General features: G+C 38.3%; 1 protein-coding gene across 2 annotated transcripts in view; it reads left to right on the top strand.

Moving 5' to 3' along the window:
- Nucleotides 1–1,246: 1,246 nt before the first annotated feature.
- The window catches only part of RP2 (RP2 activator of ARL3 GTPase), a 40,680-nt gene continuing 19,169 nt past the window's right edge, over nt 1,247–22,757 (top strand). The window contains exons 1-4 of one of the 2 annotated variants that reach the window (XM_036839650.1): nt 7,508–7,610; nt 13,352–13,417; nt 15,396–16,061; nt 20,822–20,936. In XM_036839650.1, coding sequence (XP_036695545.1) covers nt 15,414–16,061; nt 20,822–20,936 — 763 coding nt within the window. In that variant the 5' untranslated portion in view covers nt 7,508–7,610; nt 13,352–13,417; nt 15,396–15,413. Of the gene's footprint in view, nt 1,554–7,507; nt 7,611–13,351; nt 13,418–15,395; nt 16,062–20,821; nt 20,937–22,757 lie in introns of those variants that run through there. The other variant, XM_036839649.1, reaches the window with a different exon arrangement.

Raw genomic sequence — 22,757 nt, forward strand, 5'->3', positions numbered from 1 at the left:
ATTTACAGTCATTTCTAATACTTGAGCACATGCACTTTTCTTCCTGATTGTGCAATAAAAGGCAGGAAGTGAAAAAGGGAACACTCTTAATGCTCGAGTTAAGTCAGAGGCTCATTTAGGACATACACTAGATGTGAATAAGTGTGGGAAAGCAGAAAGATAACCAAATTTGAGCCTAAACTAATCTGCATTTGATGTCCGACCAAATGCCAAAATACTGTGCTCAGAGAATTAAACCAACAACTTACCTTTTCTATTACACAAGCAATACATGTGTATTGTAGTAACATTCAACCCAAGTATAGCAAATGCTAATATTTAGTATATATTTTTAAAAATATCTTCAGACAAACCCTATACCATTTGCTGAGAACAGATCTGATAGTTTATATGGCAACGCTTGTGTCGTCCACCAGGCTATAAACTCCTGAGGAGAACCCCTTTACCATTACTCTTCCCCCCACCCCACCACCTCCGCCCCACTTTAGTCACTTTCTTTGGGAAAGAATAGGGAAAAGTTGTAAATGTTTCCTTCACTAGTGTGCAAGCATTCATTCGACAAACGTTTAATTGAGCAACTAGTGTGGAGTTGAGCAAGGCTTGGGGGATTAAATAAAAGAAAAACACAGGGCTTTTGGTCTCAAGAAATTCACAGTTCCAATAAGGAGACGATACAAAAATAATTATTTTTCTAAGTTCTTCTTCAATTTTAGAGTCATTCGTGGAAATTCTAAGAAAGCACATAAGAGAGGGCAAGGAGGATCGGGAAGGTCTTTGGGGAAATTTCCCGAGGAGGTGACACTGGCCAGACGTCGGGCAAGGAGGGTCGGGGAATGGGTGACGAAGAGTGAGGCATGCGAATTTCATGGCCCGTCCTGCGTCAGCAGGAATTCTTGTTCCCTCACCAATTGCACCACAAAACTGAAGTCTAATGTTCAACTACGGAGCCCTCCCGCGTCTAGAACCTGGAAACTGAGAACCTAAGGCCAAAAGACCTGGCTGCCGAGGCTGCACTCCCGGCAGCGGGACAACCTCTCTGAGTCCTAGGAGGGGCGGGGCAGGGTTGGGGGCGGGGTCGGCTGTGAGTGCATCTGGGCCGACCGGGCCCGCCCCTGGGGGCTGGCGCAGGAGCCGGGCGCGGAATGGCTGTGTGCATAAGTCGGCCTCTCTTCATAGGCCGCACAGGGCTGCTCGCGGGACTTGGATTGGCTCCCCGGGCGCTGAGCGGTCATTGGCTGCGGTGGGTCGTCAAGGCGATTGAGAGGAAAAAGAGAAGGGGTTTGGGGCCTGGCCGGCGAACCGAGGCTGAGGGCGGTTGGGCGGTTCCGTGGGGCGGTGTCCGGAGAGCTGCGGGGCCCGGGCCCCAGGGGTTCACGCCACAACTCCAGAAGGTGTCTGAGCCAGCGCGCCGGCGAGGAGTAGCGGCTAGTGGGACCCCGCGGGCCGGGACCATGGGCTGCTTCTTCTCCAAGAGGCGGAAGGCTGAGAAGGAGTCGCAGCCGGAGGGCGAGGAGGAGCGGCCGAAGCAGTACAGCTGGGACCAGCGCGAGAAGGTAACCAAAGTGCCGTAGCGGCTGGTCTCAGCCTTCCCGAGCCGCTCGGCAAGGGTCCCCAGCGGCCGGGCAGCGCTGAGGGGGCGGACCCAGCAGCTGCCGCTCTTGCGCGCTCGCTCTCTCCCGTGAGTAGTTGAAGTCGGAGTGAATGACTTTTGGGGGAGCCGTGAAATTCAGCGTCAGAGAGGGCTCCACGGAGGGCGGTGCAGCGCTGGAAGGGGCCCTAGAGCTCATTGTCCAGGCAGATGGACCCTTCGGGCTTGCCCTCCTCTGTGCATCCTGCCCTCCGATCCAAGGATGGACTTCAGGGAAGGAAGGAGAACCCGGAATGCCCCAAATCTCACATCTCGTTTCACTCGCAGCGCCGAGCGGGGTTTTGTCCAGTCCTCGAGTTACACATGGGACTGATCTCACCTCTTTCGCGGCTTGTGTTCTTTCTGTGGTTGTTTTCTCTTTTGTCTGCCCTAGCCAGTAAATCTCTTTGGTGCCTCCTGATATATTCCACTGCTGAATTTTCTCAATGACGAAGTGGACTGTTTGACATACAGCTTTGTATGACCTCCTCTTCCACTTACCCGAAAGGAATAATGAAAATGGAATCAGCCTTGGAATGTGTGTTAAGACCGTAAGGTGAAAATAACCAGCATAAGCCAGGCAATATTTTACTGTTGCTTTCATGAATGAAAATGCCCTTATTTTTGCTTTTCTATGTAGCCAGAAACGAAAAAGCTTTGAACACGTCCACTAGTCTTACACAAAGCGCACTTAGTCATAAATTTCATAATGCTTCCTCTTTCTACATAGTTCTCCATTTGTGTTTAATAAAATACTTTGATAGATCCATCAATTATTTTTCTCATCCAAACGAAAAGAAAGACTTTTAAATGAGTGTTATGAACGGTTAACTCCTTGCTTAATAAACATACCTGTATCCATGACTACTTTATAGTAAATGTCTTACTAATGTTTTGATTTCATAGACCATCCCACATGATTTCCAGTCCCCAGCAGAATGTATTCACATAAACTCGGATCTCCAAGTGTCAGATTTTAAAAATTGGACGCTTTTTACAGACTTCTCAGCTCCATCTTTCTGCCCCTGTTTCACAGGGTTGCATGGTCTGTTTATTAATTCTCTTTTATCCATACTTGATAGCAGCATTTTATCATGTAAGAGTGGAAAATACTATATTTTCTGTCTGAAAACAACCCCTTTAAAAAATCTTCTGGACTACTAGAGAAAGAATTACCAGCTTACATTTTGAGACAGTGGAGATACCACATTTCCCAACATTGCTTTTTCTTTTGGGAATTTTTTCTTTTTCTTCTGGAATTACTAAGAATTCACTCTAGGGTACCTCTAATTTATGATAGCCTGCTAAATTTTATGTGATTTTAAAGATTTTTTTCTAGCTCCTTACCTCTCATGAGGTCAGTATGGGTAGTGTGCAAATGTTCTGTATTAGTCCAGTGATACTTTTACTGAGTTTAGCATGGTCTTGCTTGCTCCTAGAAGATTTTAATTGTACCTTAAAAGGAATGGGATGCAAATGCAGCCCAGAGAACATAAATGAGATACGTTGGATGTATATTAACAGAATGGTTTGTATTAAAAGTTTAGGTCTCTATAATGTGATCATGGACTATAACATAAACAATTTTAAAGTTATATCAGACAATTACCATTCAACTTGTAAGACTTAGCTGTAAAAAGAAAGTGCAAAAAAAAAAAGTGCACTGCCTGAAAAGTTTCCTTGCAACTTGGAAAAGTGGTGTTTAGATTTTTCCTTAGGTTGTGTAATCAGAGTATCTTTATTGAGAGGCACCCTCTGGGTTTTGGGTTTTGACTTGTGTAATTGGGTCAGTCTTAGGGGACCGAAGCTAGAAGAAATTGTCTCAATTAGAAAGAATGTTTGGGGACTCAGTGTTGTCATGACAACTGGTATACTGTAATCAACAGCGTAAGAAGCTCATTTTCTATTGCTGACTTGGAAAAAAAAGTTTATTGTACAATTACTACATTGACATGATGAGAAATATTTTTGGATTGTAAGATCTGTGTTTAAATCATTTGGAAGGAAATGCTTTTATCCTTGTTATCTGTATGCTGCCTCCCATAGCTAGGCAAATTATTCAATATATATGTTCTCAAACACCAAGGGAAACTCAAAATTATAAGAATTATTTTCCCTGCCCTTGAAGAGCTGACTGGCTTTTTTGAGTTAAAACAGGAAATATTTAAGTATCAAGGGAAGATGAGTAGTACAGAAAAGTAGCTTTCATTTTCTAGTTATTCATACCAATACTCTTTCTAGACAATAGAAATGATGGCATAGGTATGAAAATTGTGATTTTGAGTATGGACAACACATCTTGTGTCCATTCAGGTTCCTCAGTTATAAAATCAAACCTGGTAAAAATTTCTCTACTGTTTAATAAGGTAAAGGCCTGTCCTGAGAAAGAGGGTTAGATAGTACTGGTCACCTCTGAGGATAGAACTTGGGCCAGAGATTGGGCAGGACAGAACCAGTCTTAGTATAAGGCAGATCATAATTCCCAGAGTTGTTCTTCAGTGGAAAGGGTGGCTTTGTGAAGAACTGATCTCCATGTTGGTCAAAACATTCAGGCACAGGTTGGATGGAGACCTACTAGAAAGAAGTGTCTGCATTGAGTAGGGGGCTAGATGCTGTTTTTAGCCTTTTAAGTACGTGAGGTATTCTAGTTATCCATTGTTGCATACCAAACCACCCCAAAACTTAATGGCATAGAATAATGGCAAGTACTTATTTTGTTCACAACTCTGCAATTTGTGTAGGGCTTAGCCGGGTTGGCTCTTTGCTTTATCTGGCATCAGCTGCAGCAGCTTGACTGGGGGTTGGAGGATCTGCTTTCAATATGACTTAATCACAGAGCTGGCTGGCAAGTTGATGCTGGCTTTTGGCTGGAAGCTCAGCTGGGGCTAAGGGCCAGAGGCCTCTTCCTGTAGCCTGGGCTTCCCCACGGCGTGATGGCTAGGTTCCCAGGGCAAGTGTCCTAAGAGAGACTGGCAGAAGCTGCATGGCTTTTTCTAACTAGGCTCTTAAGTGATGTAGCATTACTTCTGCTATGTTTTGTTGGTTGAGGCAATCACAGGTGTCCACCTGCGTCCAAGGGGAGGGGACCTCTTGATGGGAGAAGTGTCAAACTTGTCGACATGTTTTAAATCCTTTACATAAAGTTTTTGCTGCTTAAAGGAAGTAACTAGTTCTTTGTTTATTCATTTTAAAATAGCTTTATTGAGATAAATTCATATGCCATACAGTTTACTAATTTAAAGTGTACAATTCAATAGTTTCAGCAAGTCCACAGGGCTATGTTACTATCACTATGATCTAATTTTAGAACATTTTTGTCCCTCACAAAAGAAACCCAGGTCCATAAGTAGTTACTCCTCACTCCTCCTAGCCCCTAGAAACTACAGTTTTACTTTCTATCTCTATAGATTTGCTTATTTAGGACATTTGTCAGTGGAATCATACAATATGTGGTCTTTTGTTACTTTCACTTAGCATGTTTTTGAGATTCATCCATATTATAGCATATATCAGTAGTTTATTCCTTTTTATTGCTGAATGACATTAACAGAGTAGATATTTTATTTCATTTTATTTATAAATCAATTTTATTTATTTTACTGTCCATTTTGTTTATCCATTCATTAGTTGATGGACATTCGGCTTTTCATTGTTTCCACTTTTTGGCCATTACAAATAATGCTGCTATGAATATTTGTGTACAGGCTTTTGTGTAGACATATGTTTTAATTTCTTTTCGATATATACTTAGGAGTGGAATTCCTGGGTCATATAGTAACTCTATGGTTAACTTTGTGAGAATCTGCCAAACTGTTTTTCAAAGTGTCTGCACCATTTACATTTCACCAGCAGTGTATGGGGGTTCCAATTTCTTCACTCATATAAAGTGGGAAAAGGGGAAAAGCACATGGAGTGGAAAGTGTATGGGACTGGGGTTTTAATTTGCATTCTGCCCTGTACTGTATCTCACTGGCAAGTCATTTAGCTTTTCCAGCCCTCAATTTCCTAAGATCCCTTCCAGTTCTTTAATTCTTTGAGCATCTTAAGAGAAGAGGTAAGCATCGTTAGAAGCATTCAGGCAGATCTGAATGAACAGAGAGAATGTGACAGGATGTACAATTAGATTAAAAATCAATTAGATGATATGAAAAATCCTTTGTAATCCTAAAATTTCATAATTCTATTTTGTGGTTATATATTTAGCAACATGGTGTGTTATATAAGTATAATACTTCACCTTCTCTTGTCATCAATGTATATAAGATCAAGGTACTGGTATTTGTTATTTTCACTCATGAAATTACCTTTCAGCTACATAACTATGTTGCCTTGAAAGTGACTTAACAATGTGTAAGTTTTAAATAATTTATTTTAATTGAAGTGTAATTTACATAACGTAAAATTTACCCTTTTAAAGTGTACAGTTCTGTGAGTTTTGACAGACAAATACAGTCATGTAACTATCACCATAATCAAGATATAGAACAGTACCATCATTCCCCCCAAATTTCCTCGTGCTCCTTTGTAGTCAACTCTGCCTCCAGCCTCTGATCTGTTTTTTATCCCTATAGTTTTATCTTTTTGAGAATGTCTTATAAATGGAATCATGTAGTAGGTAACCTTTTGAGTCTGGCTTCTTTCACTTAGCATGACACATTTAAGATTCATCCATGTTGTTGCACGTATCAGGAGTTCCTTTTTATTGCTGAGTAGTAGTCCATTTTATGGATTTACCACATTTGTTTATCCATTCACCAGTTGAAGAACATTTAGGTTGTTTACAAATTCTGATAATTATGAATAAAACTACCATAAACATTTGCATACAGGTTTTTGAATAAACATAAGCTTTCATTTCACTTGAGTGAATACCTAGGAGTAGGATTTCTGAGTCACATGGAAATTGTATATTAAACTTTATAAGAAACTGCCAAACCCTTTTCCAAAGCAGCTGTGCTATTTGCATTCCCGTCAGTAATGTATGAGAAATCCAGTTTCTCTGCATCCTCACCAGCACTTGGTATGGTCAGTTTTTAAAAAATTTTTAGCCATTCTAATAGGAGTGTAGTGGTATTGCATTGTGGCTTAATTTGCATTTCCCTAATGACTAATTATTTGTGGAGCATTTTTCCATGTACTTATTTGCCATCTGTATATTTTCTTTGGTGAAGTGTTTATTAAAACCTTTTGCCCATTTTTTTTACTGGGTTATTTGTTTTCTTATTATTGAGTTTTGAGAGTTTTTTATATATCCTGGATACAAGTCCCTTGTCATGTGTGTCTTGCAAATACTTTTTTCCCAAATAATGACTTGCCTTCTCTTAATAGTGTCTTTTTTTTTTTTAAAGATTCACATTTTATTTATTGTTTTTTTGCTACGCAGCATGCGGGATCTTAGTTCCCCAACCAGGGATCGAACCCACACCCCCTGCAGTGGAAACTCGGAGTCTTAACCACTGGACCGCCAGGGAAGTACCTTAATAGTGTCTTTTGAAGAACAAAAGTTTTCAAAATTTAGATAAAAGCCCAATTTTCAGTTTTTTCTTTTATGGATCATGTTTTTGGTTTCACATCTAGGAAATCTTTGCCTAACCAAGATTACAAACGTTTTCTCTTCTGTTTTCTTCTAGAAGTTTTAGAGTTTTTGGTTTTATATTTAGGTTCTATGATCCATTTTGAGTTAATTGTTAAGTATGATACAAGGTATGGGAGATTCTTTATTTTTTTACATATAGATGTCTAATTGTTCCAGCACCATTTGTTGAAAAGATTATCCTTTCTCTATTGAATTGCCTTTGCACCTTTGTCAATATATACATAAGTCTGTTTTAAATTCTATTCTGTTCCATTGATTTATTCACCTAGTAAACATTGGTTTCTGTTTGAATATGGTTGAATACGAAGAAGCAGCCAAGAGAATGTACTTAGGAGCCAGACTGCCTAGGTCTGAGACTCAGCTCAAGTATTTACTGTGTGACCTTGGGTAAGTTATTTAGCCTCTGGGTGCCTCAATTTTCTCATCTGTAAAATAGAGATAATTATAGTATACAACCCTCATAGGGGTTTTTATGAGGATTGAGTGAATGATTATAAAGCACTTAGAATGGTGCCTGGTGCCTGTATAGTGCTCCTTATACTCCTGAGTCTTATTTTGAACTTCTACCCAGACCAGATTTCCATTAAAACTAACAAATGCCATTATTTCATCTCAGATTATCACTATGGAAGTTTAACTGTGGAGGTGAATTTTAATGAAAAATTTGCATAACTGCTCAGTGAAAGAATAAGATGTTCACTTTTGTTTTCTGTTAGGAAAATAATACTTACCTTAGTTTTTTAGCTATATCAGGTGAATTCCAACTCCTGAAATGTTTCTTTGATTTTTGAGAGTATATCCACTACCTTTCAAGCATTGTAGTTAGAAATATGACCTAAACTAAGCTCACTTCATAAGTGATTCTTGTGAAAAAGTAGTTAAAAAACTTCACCTTTCATGTTTGTGATTTTGGTCACTTTGAGAACTAGTAACTTTTGCAAAATTATTATGGTACTAAGCTTCAAGTTTTTTATTATCACGTTTTGTTTTGAAGAGCTTTCAGGAATTGTTGAGAAAGTAAGTACAGCAACGTAAATCCTAAGTTTCTCCTTTGTAGATCATAATGATAGTCCAAATAATTTTATACTCTAGAACTCTTTAGCTATAGGATTAATTTCACCCAGTAAACTACGAGAACTGAGGTGTCTAGATAAAATATGTAGAGTAGTAAATCACATTTAACTCCTCAGCATTGGCAGCAGTTATGGACTGATTGTTTGTGTTCCCCACCACACCCCCCCAGCCGCCTCCAAATTCATATGTTGAAACCATAACTCCCAGTGTGGTTCTGTTTGGAGATGGGGCCTGTAAGGAAGTAATTAAGGTTAAATGAGGTCATGACGATGGGGCCTTGATCTGATAGGATTAGTGTCCTTATATGAAGAGGCATCAGAAAGCTTGCCATGCACCACCCAGGAAAGACCATGTGAGGATAATTCAAGAAGGCAACCATCTGCAGGATAAGAAGAGAGGTCTCACCAGAAGCCAACCACAATGGCACCTTGATTTTGTACTTCCCAGCCTCTAGAACTGTGAGAAATAAATTTCTGTTGTTTCAGCTACCCAGTCTGTATTATTTTGTTATGGCAGCCTGTCTTGGTCTGCTCAGGCCATTGTAACAAGATACCATAGACTGGGTGGCTTAAACAACAGAAATTTATTTCTCACAGTTCTGGAGGCTCGGAAGTCCAAGATCAAGGTACCAACAGATCCAGTGTCTGGTGTCAGAGATAAATACAGCTGGACATTAGTTAAAGCAGTGAAAACAGATTTTGTTCAGTAACTACTGACGGGGGAAGGAGCTGAGCTCCATTCTGATTTGTGCAGAGGTGACTTAAGCCATTGAAGGAAGAATGAGGGAACGGGGAGAGCAGGGACTCAGTAGAGTCAGAGAAGTGAAAAATTACAAAGTTGGTCCGTGTAAATAAGATTAGGCCAGCCGTGTTAGCTGGCAGTTTTAGAAGTTAGGATCTTATCCTCCCACAGAGACTGGTAAACAGAGGCCCTATCCTTCCTAATAATTACATTTCATAGGAATGGATCTCAGGTCCTTGAGAAGGACACTTCTCATTAGTAAGAGATACAGTCACAATTGTAAGCCCTTTTTAGTAAATGCTTTAAGAAAGGGAGGTCAGTGGCCTATCATCAGATGTTGGCTAGAACAAATAGTAAAATTTCCTGTGGAGTTGAGCTTCCTCAGGCAGGCATTTTAATGGGGACCTGGGGTCATTCTAGGGACAAAGCCTTGTGCTAGTAGAAGCCATGCTAGAGTTTGGTCAAGTCTGTTAGTGCAGGGATTTGGACGGACTTGCAGTGTGCCAAGAGTTCTGCAGTTCTTACTGGGGAAAGCCTGCTTCCTGCTTGTAGTCAGCCGCCTTCTTGCTATGTGCTCACGTGGCCTTTCCTCGGTGCCTGCCTGCATGGAGGGAGAGAGAGATCTCTTCTTATAAGGACACTAATCCCATCGTGAGGGCCCCTCCCTCACGACCTCATCTAAATCTAATTACCTCCAAATACCATCACATTGGGGGGTTAGAGCTTCAACATATGAATTTTGAGAGGACACAAACATTCAGTCCATAACACAGCCCAAGCAGACTAAGACAGCAGCCCAGTAATTTTAAAGTTAAGAATCGATTTTCTTTCTGCATTTGCAACAAGTCTCAACTACAACTACTAATATAGTACTAATTATAATATATTATAATTAATATAGTTGAAATTTCTGTTTAATACTGTTCATTTATAATATATATCATTTCCCATGCCAAAAAAATTAGCTGAATTCCTTTAAGTAAGAAGTATTAACTTTTATTTTTTCTCTTTATCCAAACAGTGGTTTGTTTCCTATTTAATTCTGAGATAAATATGCCTGCAAACTTTTGAACTTGCTGTCTGTGTCTTAGGCAAAGATAATTTGGCCAGAATCTTGAAGCCCAAATCAATTCTCCAGGAAAATACACACAAAATTTTACATAAAAGTTTTAAGGAGTTTCTGGTACAGTGAGAGAAACCATAAACTGAAGCTTGAAGATTCCCCTTGCTCATTGAGTTTGAGGCCTTGGTAGAGACAGGCCAACTCCTGGACTCCTTTTCAAAAAAACCTATTGGTGGCACTCTAGATCATCTCACTCCCACTGTGGGAGGTAGACTGGTGCTGAGAAGACAAGCTGAAGAAGACCAGAGAACGTTTTTTATCCTCCTTAAGGCCTAAAGCAGAACCAACTTAAACCCCTCTTGCATGTTCCTGACTAGATGAAGATCCCATTAGCCTACTCCATGACCACATTCCCATCCCCTTCCACTGGCTCTACCAAGTAGAAGGCAGCCTCAGCCTCCTTTTACTGCAGGTAGGGACAGAAGAGTATGTAAAATGGAGAGACCCAGGACTGACATTAAAAGGAGTGCCTCTGCCTGGCTTTGTGTATAATTGTCTTCCTACTCAGAAGTTGGCCAACTTGAACAGTGACCTAAGTGAATGTCCCTAAAAATACATTTCAGAGTCTGTCTTCTTTGGGGATGAAGTAGAGAGATGGGGTGTGGAGAAGTGTATGATCATCAATCTCAGTTACCCTTCATATTTGTTTATTTAAGAGATACCTGGAGACCACCTACTTCTGGTTATACTCTGAGGTAATGAAGATTAAGTAGTTAAAATGGATTCAATAATTATGTGTGCAGGGCCTCTGTGGTGCCAGGCACTTTTCTAAGTCTGGGGAAAACGGGTGAACAAAACAGATAATCCCTTCACTCATGTAGTTTATGTTCTAATGGAGGGCAGCAGGGAGACTGACAATAAATACAGTTCATATATAGTGTGTTAAAAAGAAGCTAAGTGCTTTGGAGAAAAATAAAGATGGGTAAAGAGGTAATATTATTGGAGGAGGTGTTTCTGTTTTAAATAGATTGGTTACAGGATTCAAGCCCAAAGTTTTAGATACATAAGGGGATGTAGATTGGTATTTAATGTAATGTAGGTACTCAGAAAAAGGAGAGTAGGCTTCTGGTTGAGGGAACTGGAAAGCGTCACAAGAAAAGTGTGACAGGTGGGCAAGTAGAAGAACTAGGAGAGAGCCTTCTGGGCAAAGGAGAATCAGAGGGCATAGACAAGTTACAGCAAGTGCGTCAGATCTACTGAAGAATAAAGTTCCCATAGGAGGGTGATAGGAGTTAGGACTAAAATGTGAGTTGATATCACATAGTAGTTAGTGACTTACGTTGAAAGGTTTTCTAATAATGAACCATTTTTACACAACCTGAGACAAATCCAACTTGGTTGTGGTGCTTTCTCGTCTTATAGGATTGATTTAATTGACAATTTTTTAAAAACATCTATAGGCATGAGTGAAATGGACCTAAAATTTTCTTTTGTTATGTCTTTGTTTTTCTTATTTCTTGCTGGACAGACTAGTAGCATGAATTAGGACTGTTGCTTCTTTTTCTATTGTCTTTAAAGGTTTGCATAAAACTGGGATGAATAAAACTAGAATCTGCTTATAAAACCATCAGGGCCTGGTGTTTTCTTTGTGGGAACACTTTAGCCACTGCTTCTATTTCTTTAGTAGTAATAGCTTTTTATTTAAGCTTTTAACTTCTCAAATTCGCTGTGGTAAGTTATTTTTTAAGAGATGCATTCATTTCATGGACAAAATGTTTTTTAAATTGTTGGTATATAGTTGTTGTTATTCTCTTTTTAACTTCTACTTTATTTATAATTATACGCCCCTTTCATTCATACTGTTTTTGTTCTTATTCTCTTGATCATCCATGCCAGAAGTTTGCCTAATTTTTGGTTTTGTTTTTTTGTTTGTTTGTTTTTTTGTTTTGGCCATGCTGCGCAGCTAGCGGGATCTTAGTTCCCCGACCAGGGATTGAACCCATGCCCCCTGCAATGGAAGCGTGGAGCCCTAACCACTGGACCACCAGGGAATTCCCAATTTTTAGTTTTTTCCCCCCCAAAAAAAACCTATTTGGGGCTTTGCTGATGTTTTCTATTGTATATTTGATTTCTAAATCATTAATCTCTCCATTATTTTTATCTTTTTTCCTTCTACTACAGAAAGTAGGTTTATTCTACTATTTATTGTCTAATTTCTTAAGATGGACATTTAACTCATTAATTTGAGAGTTTTTATTGTAGCTATTTAAGCACCATTTTTGCTGCATTCCATAGCTGGTGTTTTAACATTTAATCCTAAGTATTTTTAGGTTTTGATTATGATTTCTTTAATCCTTGAGTTATTTAGCAGTGTGTTTTTTAAATTTTCAAATAGGCAAAGATTTTTTAAAGTATCTTTTGTTATTAACTTCTAATTTAATTGCATCTTGGTCGCATATAATAGCCTGTAAGTTATCTATTATTTAAAATTTGTTGAGGCTTTCTTTATGATCTAGTACTAGTACATGATTTTTTAAAAAATCCTTCAATGTGTGCTTGAGAAAAAATGTGAGTATACTCTACTAGTTGGGTGCAGAACTCAAACTTATTCATTGTGTGGTTTGGATCTCCTAGATCCTTGTTGATTTTTTTTTTTTTGGTTCATTTGACCAATCAGTACTTGAGAAGCAGCATTAGAAGACACTCCTTAGATTTTAATTTGCCAGTTCTGAGGATCTGGAGAGGTCCTGAACCACTGTCAAAGTTCATCCCCACCCATTTTTCTCAGCTCTTCACCAGCACAGGGTTTCTGCCCTGCCCTGAATTTGCTCCCAGGGAAATCTGGACCAGAGGTCTGAGTCCTAGCAGGTGTAGGGGAAGCATTGTTGTCTCAAGATTTGGGAAGGGGAGAAGCAAGAGAAGAAATCTGAGTTTCCTTTTCTGTTTTCTGTTCCCACACCCACCACAGGGGTGTCTCATAGTTTCCCCTTTTCTTGGTGTTTTTCTTACTTGGTCCATTTGAGATTGATCTTGGATAACTGGGAGCCAGCAACTATGCTAGTTCAGTATCTTGATAGAGACCAAACTGGAACACTGTACCTTTATATATGTGTGTCACCTGTAAAATCCTAGAAATGGAATCGCTTGAACACCTCTTCCCACATTAAACCTGTGCTGCCTCTTATATTTTCTTTTTCTTCTCTTTTTTTTTTGGTGTGTGGCACTACCAACATCCAATCACATAAACCAGAGCAGTGTTTCTTCAAACCTGTGGGTGGGATAATAGAAAATATTTGGGGTTTAACACAAATTAAGGGTAAGTATTATTTTGTGAAACTTTTCTTTCATTGGTATGTGTACATGTACAAATACTCATAAGTACGTGTACTGGGCTGTGCTGGAGAATGTACTAATGTGAATTGTAGTCAAAAAGGTTGAAAAATACTGGACTAGAGAACTAGGAATCATTTTTGACCCATCCTTCTGCCTTACCTCCTACAGCCATTGAATTACTAAATCGGCTGATTCTCCTTCCTCTGTATTTCTCAAATTCATTCCATCTTCCTCTTCCCTGCTAACCACTGCTCTAGTTCCAGCCCTTTCTGGATGACTGCAGCCACCTCTCCGATCCACACGCCACTTGTCCTTATTCTTACCAGAATAATCTTCCTAAAATGTAAATTTTGCTTATTTAAATCATTCTGTGGTACCCCTTTGTCCACGGAGAACTTCCAAGCTTCATAATATGGCCCCTGCCTACCTCTCCAGCTTCATTTGCTCCCATTGCAGTATCACTGGTAACGCCAGACCATGTTCACTTTTCCTCACACTCCCTGAAGAGTTTTCTTTTGTTTCATTCTTTCACTTTTGCCTGATATGGGAAGGGAGGATCCTTTACTCCTACCCCTTTTACCTGGTGAACTTCAGCTTATTCATTCTCACTTTGCACAGGAAGTCTTACACCCCTACCTCCCCTGAGCCTTGTGTCCCTCCTCTGTATTTCCAGAATATTCTGAGCATCTCTCATTACACAGCCAGGTTGTTTTAAAATCATTTGTTTAGGTTAGTGTTCACTTCTTTTATGGAAAGAGTTGGTCATATTCATTTTGGTGCTTAAAACAATGTCTGGCTCCTATTGGCTGTTCAAATGGCCGAATGGTTGAATGAAGATCTAGAAAGTTAAAGTGCCTTTTTCATTCATGTTGCTCATAGGTGACAAAATTGAGACTAGAAAACAGGTGCCTCTTTTATTGCCTCATGCTACAGACCAATACTACTTCTAGTACATTGTGTAAAACTGAAGAGTACAACATTTATTGTGTAATACTGAATAAGTCACTTTAAGCTAATTTGCTAATGATTAAGATGATTAAATTATCCTTTGTAAATAATCAAGTTTTTGTGTACCGTACCTATGGGAGCCTGTTTCTGGTACATGAATAGTTTTGTATGAAATTTAATATTCACGAAGAGGTTAAGACAGTACAAGTAGATTTAAAAGTAATTTAGAAAAATCAAAATGGTCTTTTAATGACTATATTTTGAGAGGTCAGCTAAAATTTTAAAAATAATGAGACAGATTCCAGGCACACTGTTTAAAAGGTTCTGTGAGCTTTAGTTTAAAATGCCTAAAGATGGAAATGGTGAAATTTGGAATATTTACATTGTAGGAGTAGCTCAGTAAATGTTTCAATCAAATTTGTAGATGCAAATTCTGACATATAGTGATTCTTGGGCCTTCAGGTGCTTCCATTTTCTGTAGCATATTGCAGAAATCAGTCAGGGTTTAGAAACTAAGACCCAGGCATCAATTTATGGAAAGATAGAGAAACATATTCCAATCTGGGTGTATTTCCAAGTTCAGAAGTTTTAAAGACGCAGAAGTTTTTTAAAAGTGAAGCATCAGAAAAAGAAAAGGCTCAAAGCTGAAATATTCCTTAATATCATCCAGTATGCTGTGTGTATGTATGAGAATTTCCCCAATTGTTTCCAAAAAGTACTTTTACAGTTGAGATGTTAAAACAGGATCCAACAATGTCCACACATCATTTGGTTGGTATGTCCTGAGTCTTTCTTTATCTATAACAGTTTCCTCTCCCTTTCTTCCCCCCATGCCTTTTATGTATTTATTAAAAAAAAGTTTTTTGTCCTGCTCATTTTCTTATTATGTCGCAAAGTCAGTAAGAGTTGGAACATATTATTTTAGCAATAAAAATCGTTCCTGACTCCCAATAGACAATTAATGTTTGCTGAATAATGTCAGTAATACTCAAGGTCTGTGTCTGTTCCTGCAGGTTGATCCAAAAGACTACATGTTCAGTGGACTGAAGGATGAAACAGTAGGTCGCTTGCCTGGGAAAGTGGCAGGACAACAGTTTCTCATTCAAGACTGTGAGAACTGTAACATCTATATTTTTGATCACTCTGCTACAGTTACTATTGATGACTGTACTAACTGTGTCATTTTTCTGGGACCGGTGAAAGGCAGTGTGTTTTTCCGGAATTGCAGAGATTGCAAGAGCGCACTAGCCTGCCAACAGTTTCGTGTGCGGGATTGTAGAAAGCTGGAAGTCTTTTTGTGCTGTGCCACTCAGCCCATTATTGAGTCTTCCACGAATATCAAGTTTGGCTGTTTTCAGTGGTACTACCCTGAATTAGCTTTCCAGTTCAAAGATGCAGGGCTCAGTATCTTCAATAATACCTGGAGTAACATTCATGACTTTACACCTGTGTCAGGAGAACTCAATTGGAGCCTTCTTCCAGAAGATGCTGTCATTCAGGACCATGTTCCTCTACCTACCACCGAAGAGCTCAAAGCTGTCCGCCTTTCCACAGAAGCCAGTAGAAGTATCGTTCCAGTGTCCCGGGGTCAGAGACAGAAGAACAGTGATGAGTCATGCTTAGTGGTATTATTTGCTGGTGATTATACTATCGCAAATGCCAGGAAACTAATTGATGAGGTAAGGAGAAGAGAGAGAAGAGAAACAGACATACACCTGCATAGAAACACACCACTTTCTGGAGAGCGTCCATTCTTTTCAAATTGGCTATTAGAAATACAGGCAATCCTTAAATTATAGTCCTCTGCCCCCTACGGATTTATCTGTAAGCTAGTTGCTTAGGCCTCAAATACTTTCCCAAAGAAACTTTTTAAAAACAATTCAGGGCTTCCCTGGTGGCGCAGTGGTTGAGAACCTGCCTGCTAATGCAGGGGACACGGGTTCGAGCCCTGGTCTGGGAAGATTCCCACATGCCGCGGAGCAACTGGGCCCGTGAGCCACAATTACTGAGCCTGCGCGTCTGGAGCCTGTGCTCCGCAACAAGAGAGGCCGCGATAGTGAGAGGCCCGCGCACCGCGATGAAGAGTGGCCCCCGCTTGCCGCAACTAGAGAAAGCCCTCGCACAGAAACGAAGACCCAACACAGCCAAAAATAATAAATAAATAAATAAATAAAAAATTTAAAAAACAAAAACAAAAAACAAAAAACAATTCAATTCAGGAAGCATCTGTTAAGCACTCATTATGTGCAGGTTACTCTGTCACCATCTTTCATTGATTATAGGATGCACCTTTGTTTTCCACAGTTTTGCTTCTCTGAAATGCATCTTACAATTGATGGCAGTTTAGAGCTGATGAAATATATGCTGGGAGTGGAGATAAATAGACAAAATTCTCTGCCCTCAAAGAACTTCCATTCTTTATCATAACTGATTTCCATGGGAGCTCACAAAAGTAGTACTGCAAAGTAAAGGATGACCTTTTATAATTATTTAGTGGGGAAATTTATTTGGAGTTTTTAACTGTTTAAGGTATGGGAAAGGCATTTAGGCATACAACTTTTGGAGCCCGTTTTGGCTGAGAGCAACCTCCACATTACTTTCCTTTGCCCTATTGCCATGAAGAGGAAGTTGGTGTGAAACAATGAGGTGGCAGCTGGGACAGCAGAGATTGTGGACTCATGAGCAGGGGCTTTTAGTGCTTTCAGGAGTAGAGAAGGGTTCTTTGGGTAGCAGCTTTCACTTGAAAAATAAAATGGGGATGTGGAGGTTAGGGGCTCCAGAAGCAGCAGTTCCTCCAGTGGGGAGGCAGCAGTAGGATGTATTGATTAGCCATTAATCAGGCTTTCTTCAGAAAGAGTCTGTTTGAATTTAAAAATCAAACTTCCAGAAATGGAGAGGTGAATGGAAAACTCTTTTTGAATGGATTTTTTTTTTAAGTTGGAACACTTCTGTCAAAAGGAATGGTTTTAGAAAAAAAAAAACTAGAAAAATGACCACCTCTCTGTAGCTTATACATTCTACAATGTAGAAAACCCATGTCTGAAATCCACAAAGTATATCTGAGGTCCAGTTTTCAAAACAACAGAAGCCAAGTATAATCTTAAGACTTTGATATTTTCTTTCTTGATTATGCCAATCTGATAAAAATGTGCTATGGATCTGGTGAGATATAGAGAAAGTGCTCTGGCCTTTGAGCTATCTAATCACATGTTAATCCAACATCTGAGAGGTAAACATTTTCATTATACTGTATGGTGATTTTCTTAAAAATCTACATACAGTCTTCAAGAGAGGTAATTATTCAGGTTAAACTCCTTTTTGGTAGATAATGAGGAGAGGTCATAAAGACTGTACAGTATGTTTAAAGAAAAAAACCATCAAAACAAACACTGTCATTCTTCATGAGTCATCAGATGTTCTTAACCTTTTAACTTTTGATATCTGTTGTATGAAATGGCACTGTTGTGTGCACTTTTCGCAGTATGACCAGGAAGAGTGATGTTCTTTAGATGTCCTTCTGGATTACAAAATAACTTAAATAAAAATCCAACAATAACAGTAACAAAAATGATGACAATAATAATAATAGCTAACAGTTAATATAGTGTTTATTATACGTCAGGTGACTGTTGTACAGTATTTAAGTGAATTAACTCACTTAATTCAGGAATAACCTATGAAATAGGTGCCATTGTTCCTCTTTATACAGATAAGAAAAATGAGCCACAGAGAAGGTAAGTAACTTGCAAAAGGTCACTTGCTGGTAAGTAGCAGAGCCATGATTTAAATCCAGGCAGTTTGGCTTTGTAGGCCATAGTCTTAACCCTTAAGCATGATGCTATTATGCTGCCTCAGTGGTAAAGGAAAGTTGATAAATGCCTGGTGGAGCTGGAATGTGACCGAAAGTGTGTGGAGGCAAGGCAGATACTACCCTCCAGCCTAGAAGGAAAAATCCTGGGACTTTTTGGCTAGAGTTATCCTAACTAATTCTGAAATCACAGAATTAAGAGAACAAAAAGAAGAAAACGCGAAGTACATGTGAAGAGGGTATCACAACGTGCTGAAAGACCAGTAACTTACATATCAAGAGAGCGATTACATATTTTTTAAAAAATGAAGCTCGAGTTCCCTGGAAAATATGTGTAGAAGCTAGTTAATGCTGAGACGGAAAAAAATGAAACTTGAGTCTTTTCTCGTATCATAACACAAATGTCTTAGAACAGCTTAGACTGGAACTGTGATTGCTAACTCTGGTTTTGTTAAACCCTAGGAGTAGCACAGAATTTTGTTTCATAGTGTTTTCATAAATTAAACATATCATAATGATTTTTTAAGGTAGGAAGTGTAAAACTTGAGGGAGTAGGAAGTCCAGAAAAACTGGGTAAACCAGAAAGCACATTCCATAGGAGTCAAGAGAAGTTACTGGGCCTCGGTTTTCTTACCTAAAAATCAGATTTCTTGCTGCCTCTTAACTATATCACAGATAAGCACAGGATAAATTAAAGTAAAAGTAGTTTGAATTGTTTGGAAGTATTGTATAATTTAAGTTGGGTAGTTACCTCTATTTTCAAGTCTTTAAAAGTAGAAGAATTTTCATGAAAAAGAGTCTCTTCACATGTCTGCAGTGGAATATCAAAATAAATATACTAGTTTCATAGTTCATTGTTTTTAGGTAACAGTGTTTTGAATTAATCATCTTACTTTTGACAGTTTATGTGTCTGACTATAAAATGAGAGGTATTGAGCAGTCTAGAGAATTAGAAACAGATGTGGGATTGTTTCTGATAATTTAAGTAACTTTGCAGTCATTATCTGGCAGTGATGTTTATGTAATTTTCTGCTACTTTTGTATGGATGTTTCTCTTTTTCTGAGGCAGCATTGAGGGCTCTGGAAAAGGATTTGAGTTTGAATCCAATTTGATGAAATGGTATGGAATAACGTAGCCATAGAATGAAATACTATCAACCATTAAAACTGATTTTATAGTAGAATAGTTGGAAAATGTTCACAACCGAATAAGTGAAAATTTGTAGAATATTACGTATCTGATTTTTTTTAAAGTAGATAAGTCTGGAGAGTTATATATACTAAAATGTTGACAGTTGTGGTTCTTTTTAGGAAGTGAATTAAGAGCAGGGTTTTCTTTTCTTGTTCGTAGCTCTATGGATTTTACATAAAACATGCATTATTTCTGTAATGGGGGAAAATTAAAACCGGAAGGGTAAAAGGAAGTATACCGGGACTTCCCTGGTGGTCCAGTGGTTAGGACTCCATGCTTCCACTGCAGGGGGCACGGGTTCCATCCCTGGTTAGGGGAACTAAGACTAAGATCCCACAAGCCACGCAGCGTGGCCAAAAAAAAAAAAAAGGAAGTATACCTATATAGCAGTGGCATCTTTGAGTGGCAGCACTTTGGTTGATATTTCTTTGTTTCTGTTTTTTATTTTTTAAATGTTTAAAAAAAATGTTCCGTATTGAGCCTATCTGTTACTTTTATAATTAAAAACTCAATAGGCTTTAATTGGTTGAATCGCTTTGCATTTTTAAAAACTTCTTTCATAATTATTAAAAAAATTAATGTGTACTCATTGTAGAGAACTGTAGAAATAAAGAAGAGTAGAAATAAGTTTAAAAATCATCCATAATGTGCTGTACCTTGAATTGTCTTTGTAGGAATAATTTTTAATTTATTTAGTCTGTAATCAGTTTAATTGGGTTCAAGTCACAGCTCTGTCCCTTAAGAGTTGTGTGGCCATGGGCAGATTTCTTAACCACTCTGCTTTAGTTTCTCATCTGTAAAATGAGAGTAATAATAGTACCTGCCTCGTGAGACGGTTAAACGTGTTTTACCTGTAGAACACATAAAAACTGCCTGGCACATAGTAAGTACTCCATAAATGTATTCTAGCGTTATTGTGCTATACTATATAAATTTGAATCATGCTTTTTAAAATTAACAGTATTATATAAGCTTTCCCCCTTTTATTATTTGTTATATTTAACAAACTATGGTATTTTATCTTGTGAATGTACCATACTTTACTTAACCATCCTCCTCTCACTGGACAGTATCACCAAACTAAAGCTTCTGTTAGTTTCAGTCAACAAAATTTTTTTAATAAAGTTTAAAATTTTGAGGGCTAATTTACATTTATTTGACCCTTAATTGTAACAGTAGGCAGTACTAATTCTTTTTTTTTTTTAACATCTTTATTGGAGTGGCAGTACTAATTCTTAATCGGAACCACCCATCTGGAAGAAAGAATCTTGTGTATGTGAAAACTTGATTATAGCAAACACCCTGAATTAATTACAGTTATAACTAAAACAAAAATCAGAGCACTGTGTTGTATTTTATACAGAAAAATTGTAGAATAGGAAAATATTGTTTTAGTCTCAGGTCATTTTAAAATGTAAATGAAATTTTATTTCCCACAGCTGGTTGGTAAAGGCTTTTTCCTGGTTCAGACAAAGGAGGTGTCAATGAAAGCTGAAGATGCTCAAAGGGTTTTTCAGGAAAAAGCACCTGACTTCCTTCCTCTTCTGAACAAAGGTACCTTCTGGATGATTGGTATACTTTTGTGGTTTTTCCCTTGACCTGTTGATTTGATTTACTCTTGCCTTTAGTATTTCTCTTACATTGTCTTCTCTTTGTCATTTGTTTTATGTTTTTCCTATTACTATTCAGAAATGTCAAAATTTCACGTCATTCGAAAAGCCATATGTAATTACCTAGAAATTAGGCATTAGGTTTCTTTTTCCCTGTTCTATCATCTTCGTTCTTGAAAGTCACATTTTATTATTATGTATTTTATTATTTTAAATTATTATTTTATTATTATTATTGTACTATAGTGAGTGACCATTTCCTTCTCCCTGCCCAGAGTTACAAAGCACTTGATAAGGATTCTTTCTGCCTTCAGTGTGCTTTGACCATACTGGAAAAGGAATAAGAAATATAAATAAAACAGTATACTATTCTGTGTATTTAACACGATCTGATTAAGTTGTCAGATACCGGAAATATGTCTACAAACAGAGGAACTAGAGTTCCTGTGCCCTCCTGAAGTGTTGCTATTTGCCTCTATGTATTCTAGAAGACAGAGTACCGTTCATCTATTAGGGCAGGGACATTGTTTGCTCTAGGCTCATCAGGCTTTTCTTGACCGGCCTGAGCAAATATATATGGTAATAGGTAATGCTGATTGGATATACCCTAGAAAGAGGGCACACATCTGCATTTACATGCTCTTTATGTATAAATAAGTTGTAATAAACTGCAAAAACCTGTATGAAAATATTGGAGGATTGTTAGGATAACTTTAATAACTAATGCTGGGTGCGATTTGGCCCTTAAGTATTAATGCAGTATTTCATATACTTTAGTGGTTACTCTAGTAGTACCAAGGACTGGCTCCAACCAGTGCATGAATCTATCCCAGATCATATATAGGAAATTATGACCCGGCTCCTTTGATGCAGCCATTTTGATATGGGAAAATTTGATGGAACCTTGGAAACAAATCTTTAAACTCTCAGCCGCTTTCAGAAATTGAATTAAGTAATAAGTGTGTGTAATAGACATCCTAAAGTGTGAGGATTAGGGATGAAGTGAGCATATGAGTAGGCCTAAATTAATGATTTATATACTTGTGTAATGTTAGTGAAGCGGTTTCACAGAATTGCTCCAACCCAGCCATAATATGTGTTTAAGTCACATAACATTCCACATGGAAGAAATAAAATGTTCTGTTCCTGCAAAAAGTAGAACCAAAACCAATGGACAGATGTTATAGGAATTTCAGCAAATAAATATCATATAAACAGCTTTTAAAACCAGAGATGTCCATAGGAAGTGGTCAAAGACTAATGAAGTCATGTCAAAAGGTCACAGGAGCCAGCTTGAAGGAGTCTCAAGAAGTTTCCACTGGCCAAATTTGGGACAATTTGAGCATCAAAAACAATAATGAAGGGAATTGATTAAACAACAATAGAAATCCATGCATCCATAGTGATAATAAAAAAGAGGGGAGAGGAAATTGGCACTGAACTATGGACCAGCGTGCCCAGTCTGCTTGGAATCAACCTAACTATATGGTCTACACGGATATCATGAATGACTGCTAGACATTCCCATGATCTAGAAGCTTCCTATCCTCTATTAAAAGAGGCACTCTTCCATTAGCTTGAAATGACCCTTTCTCCAGGACCCCAAATTGGCTCACAGTAATAATCAGTTTCTCACCTAAGTAGTCACAGATCTTCTGTTTAAAATTTGTTTTTATAATCTGAGAAATATCTCCATAAAACTCATCAGCCCATGCTTTTTATCTAATTTGAAAAATCAACAGTATTTAATGTATTCAGTTAATAA

This window comes from Balaenoptera musculus, chromosome X (assembly GCF_009873245.2).
Source record: "Balaenoptera musculus isolate JJ_BM4_2016_0621 chromosome X, mBalMus1.pri.v3, whole genome shotgun sequence".
Classification (NCBI taxonomy): domain Eukaryota; kingdom Metazoa; phylum Chordata; class Mammalia; order Artiodactyla; family Balaenopteridae; genus Balaenoptera; species Balaenoptera musculus.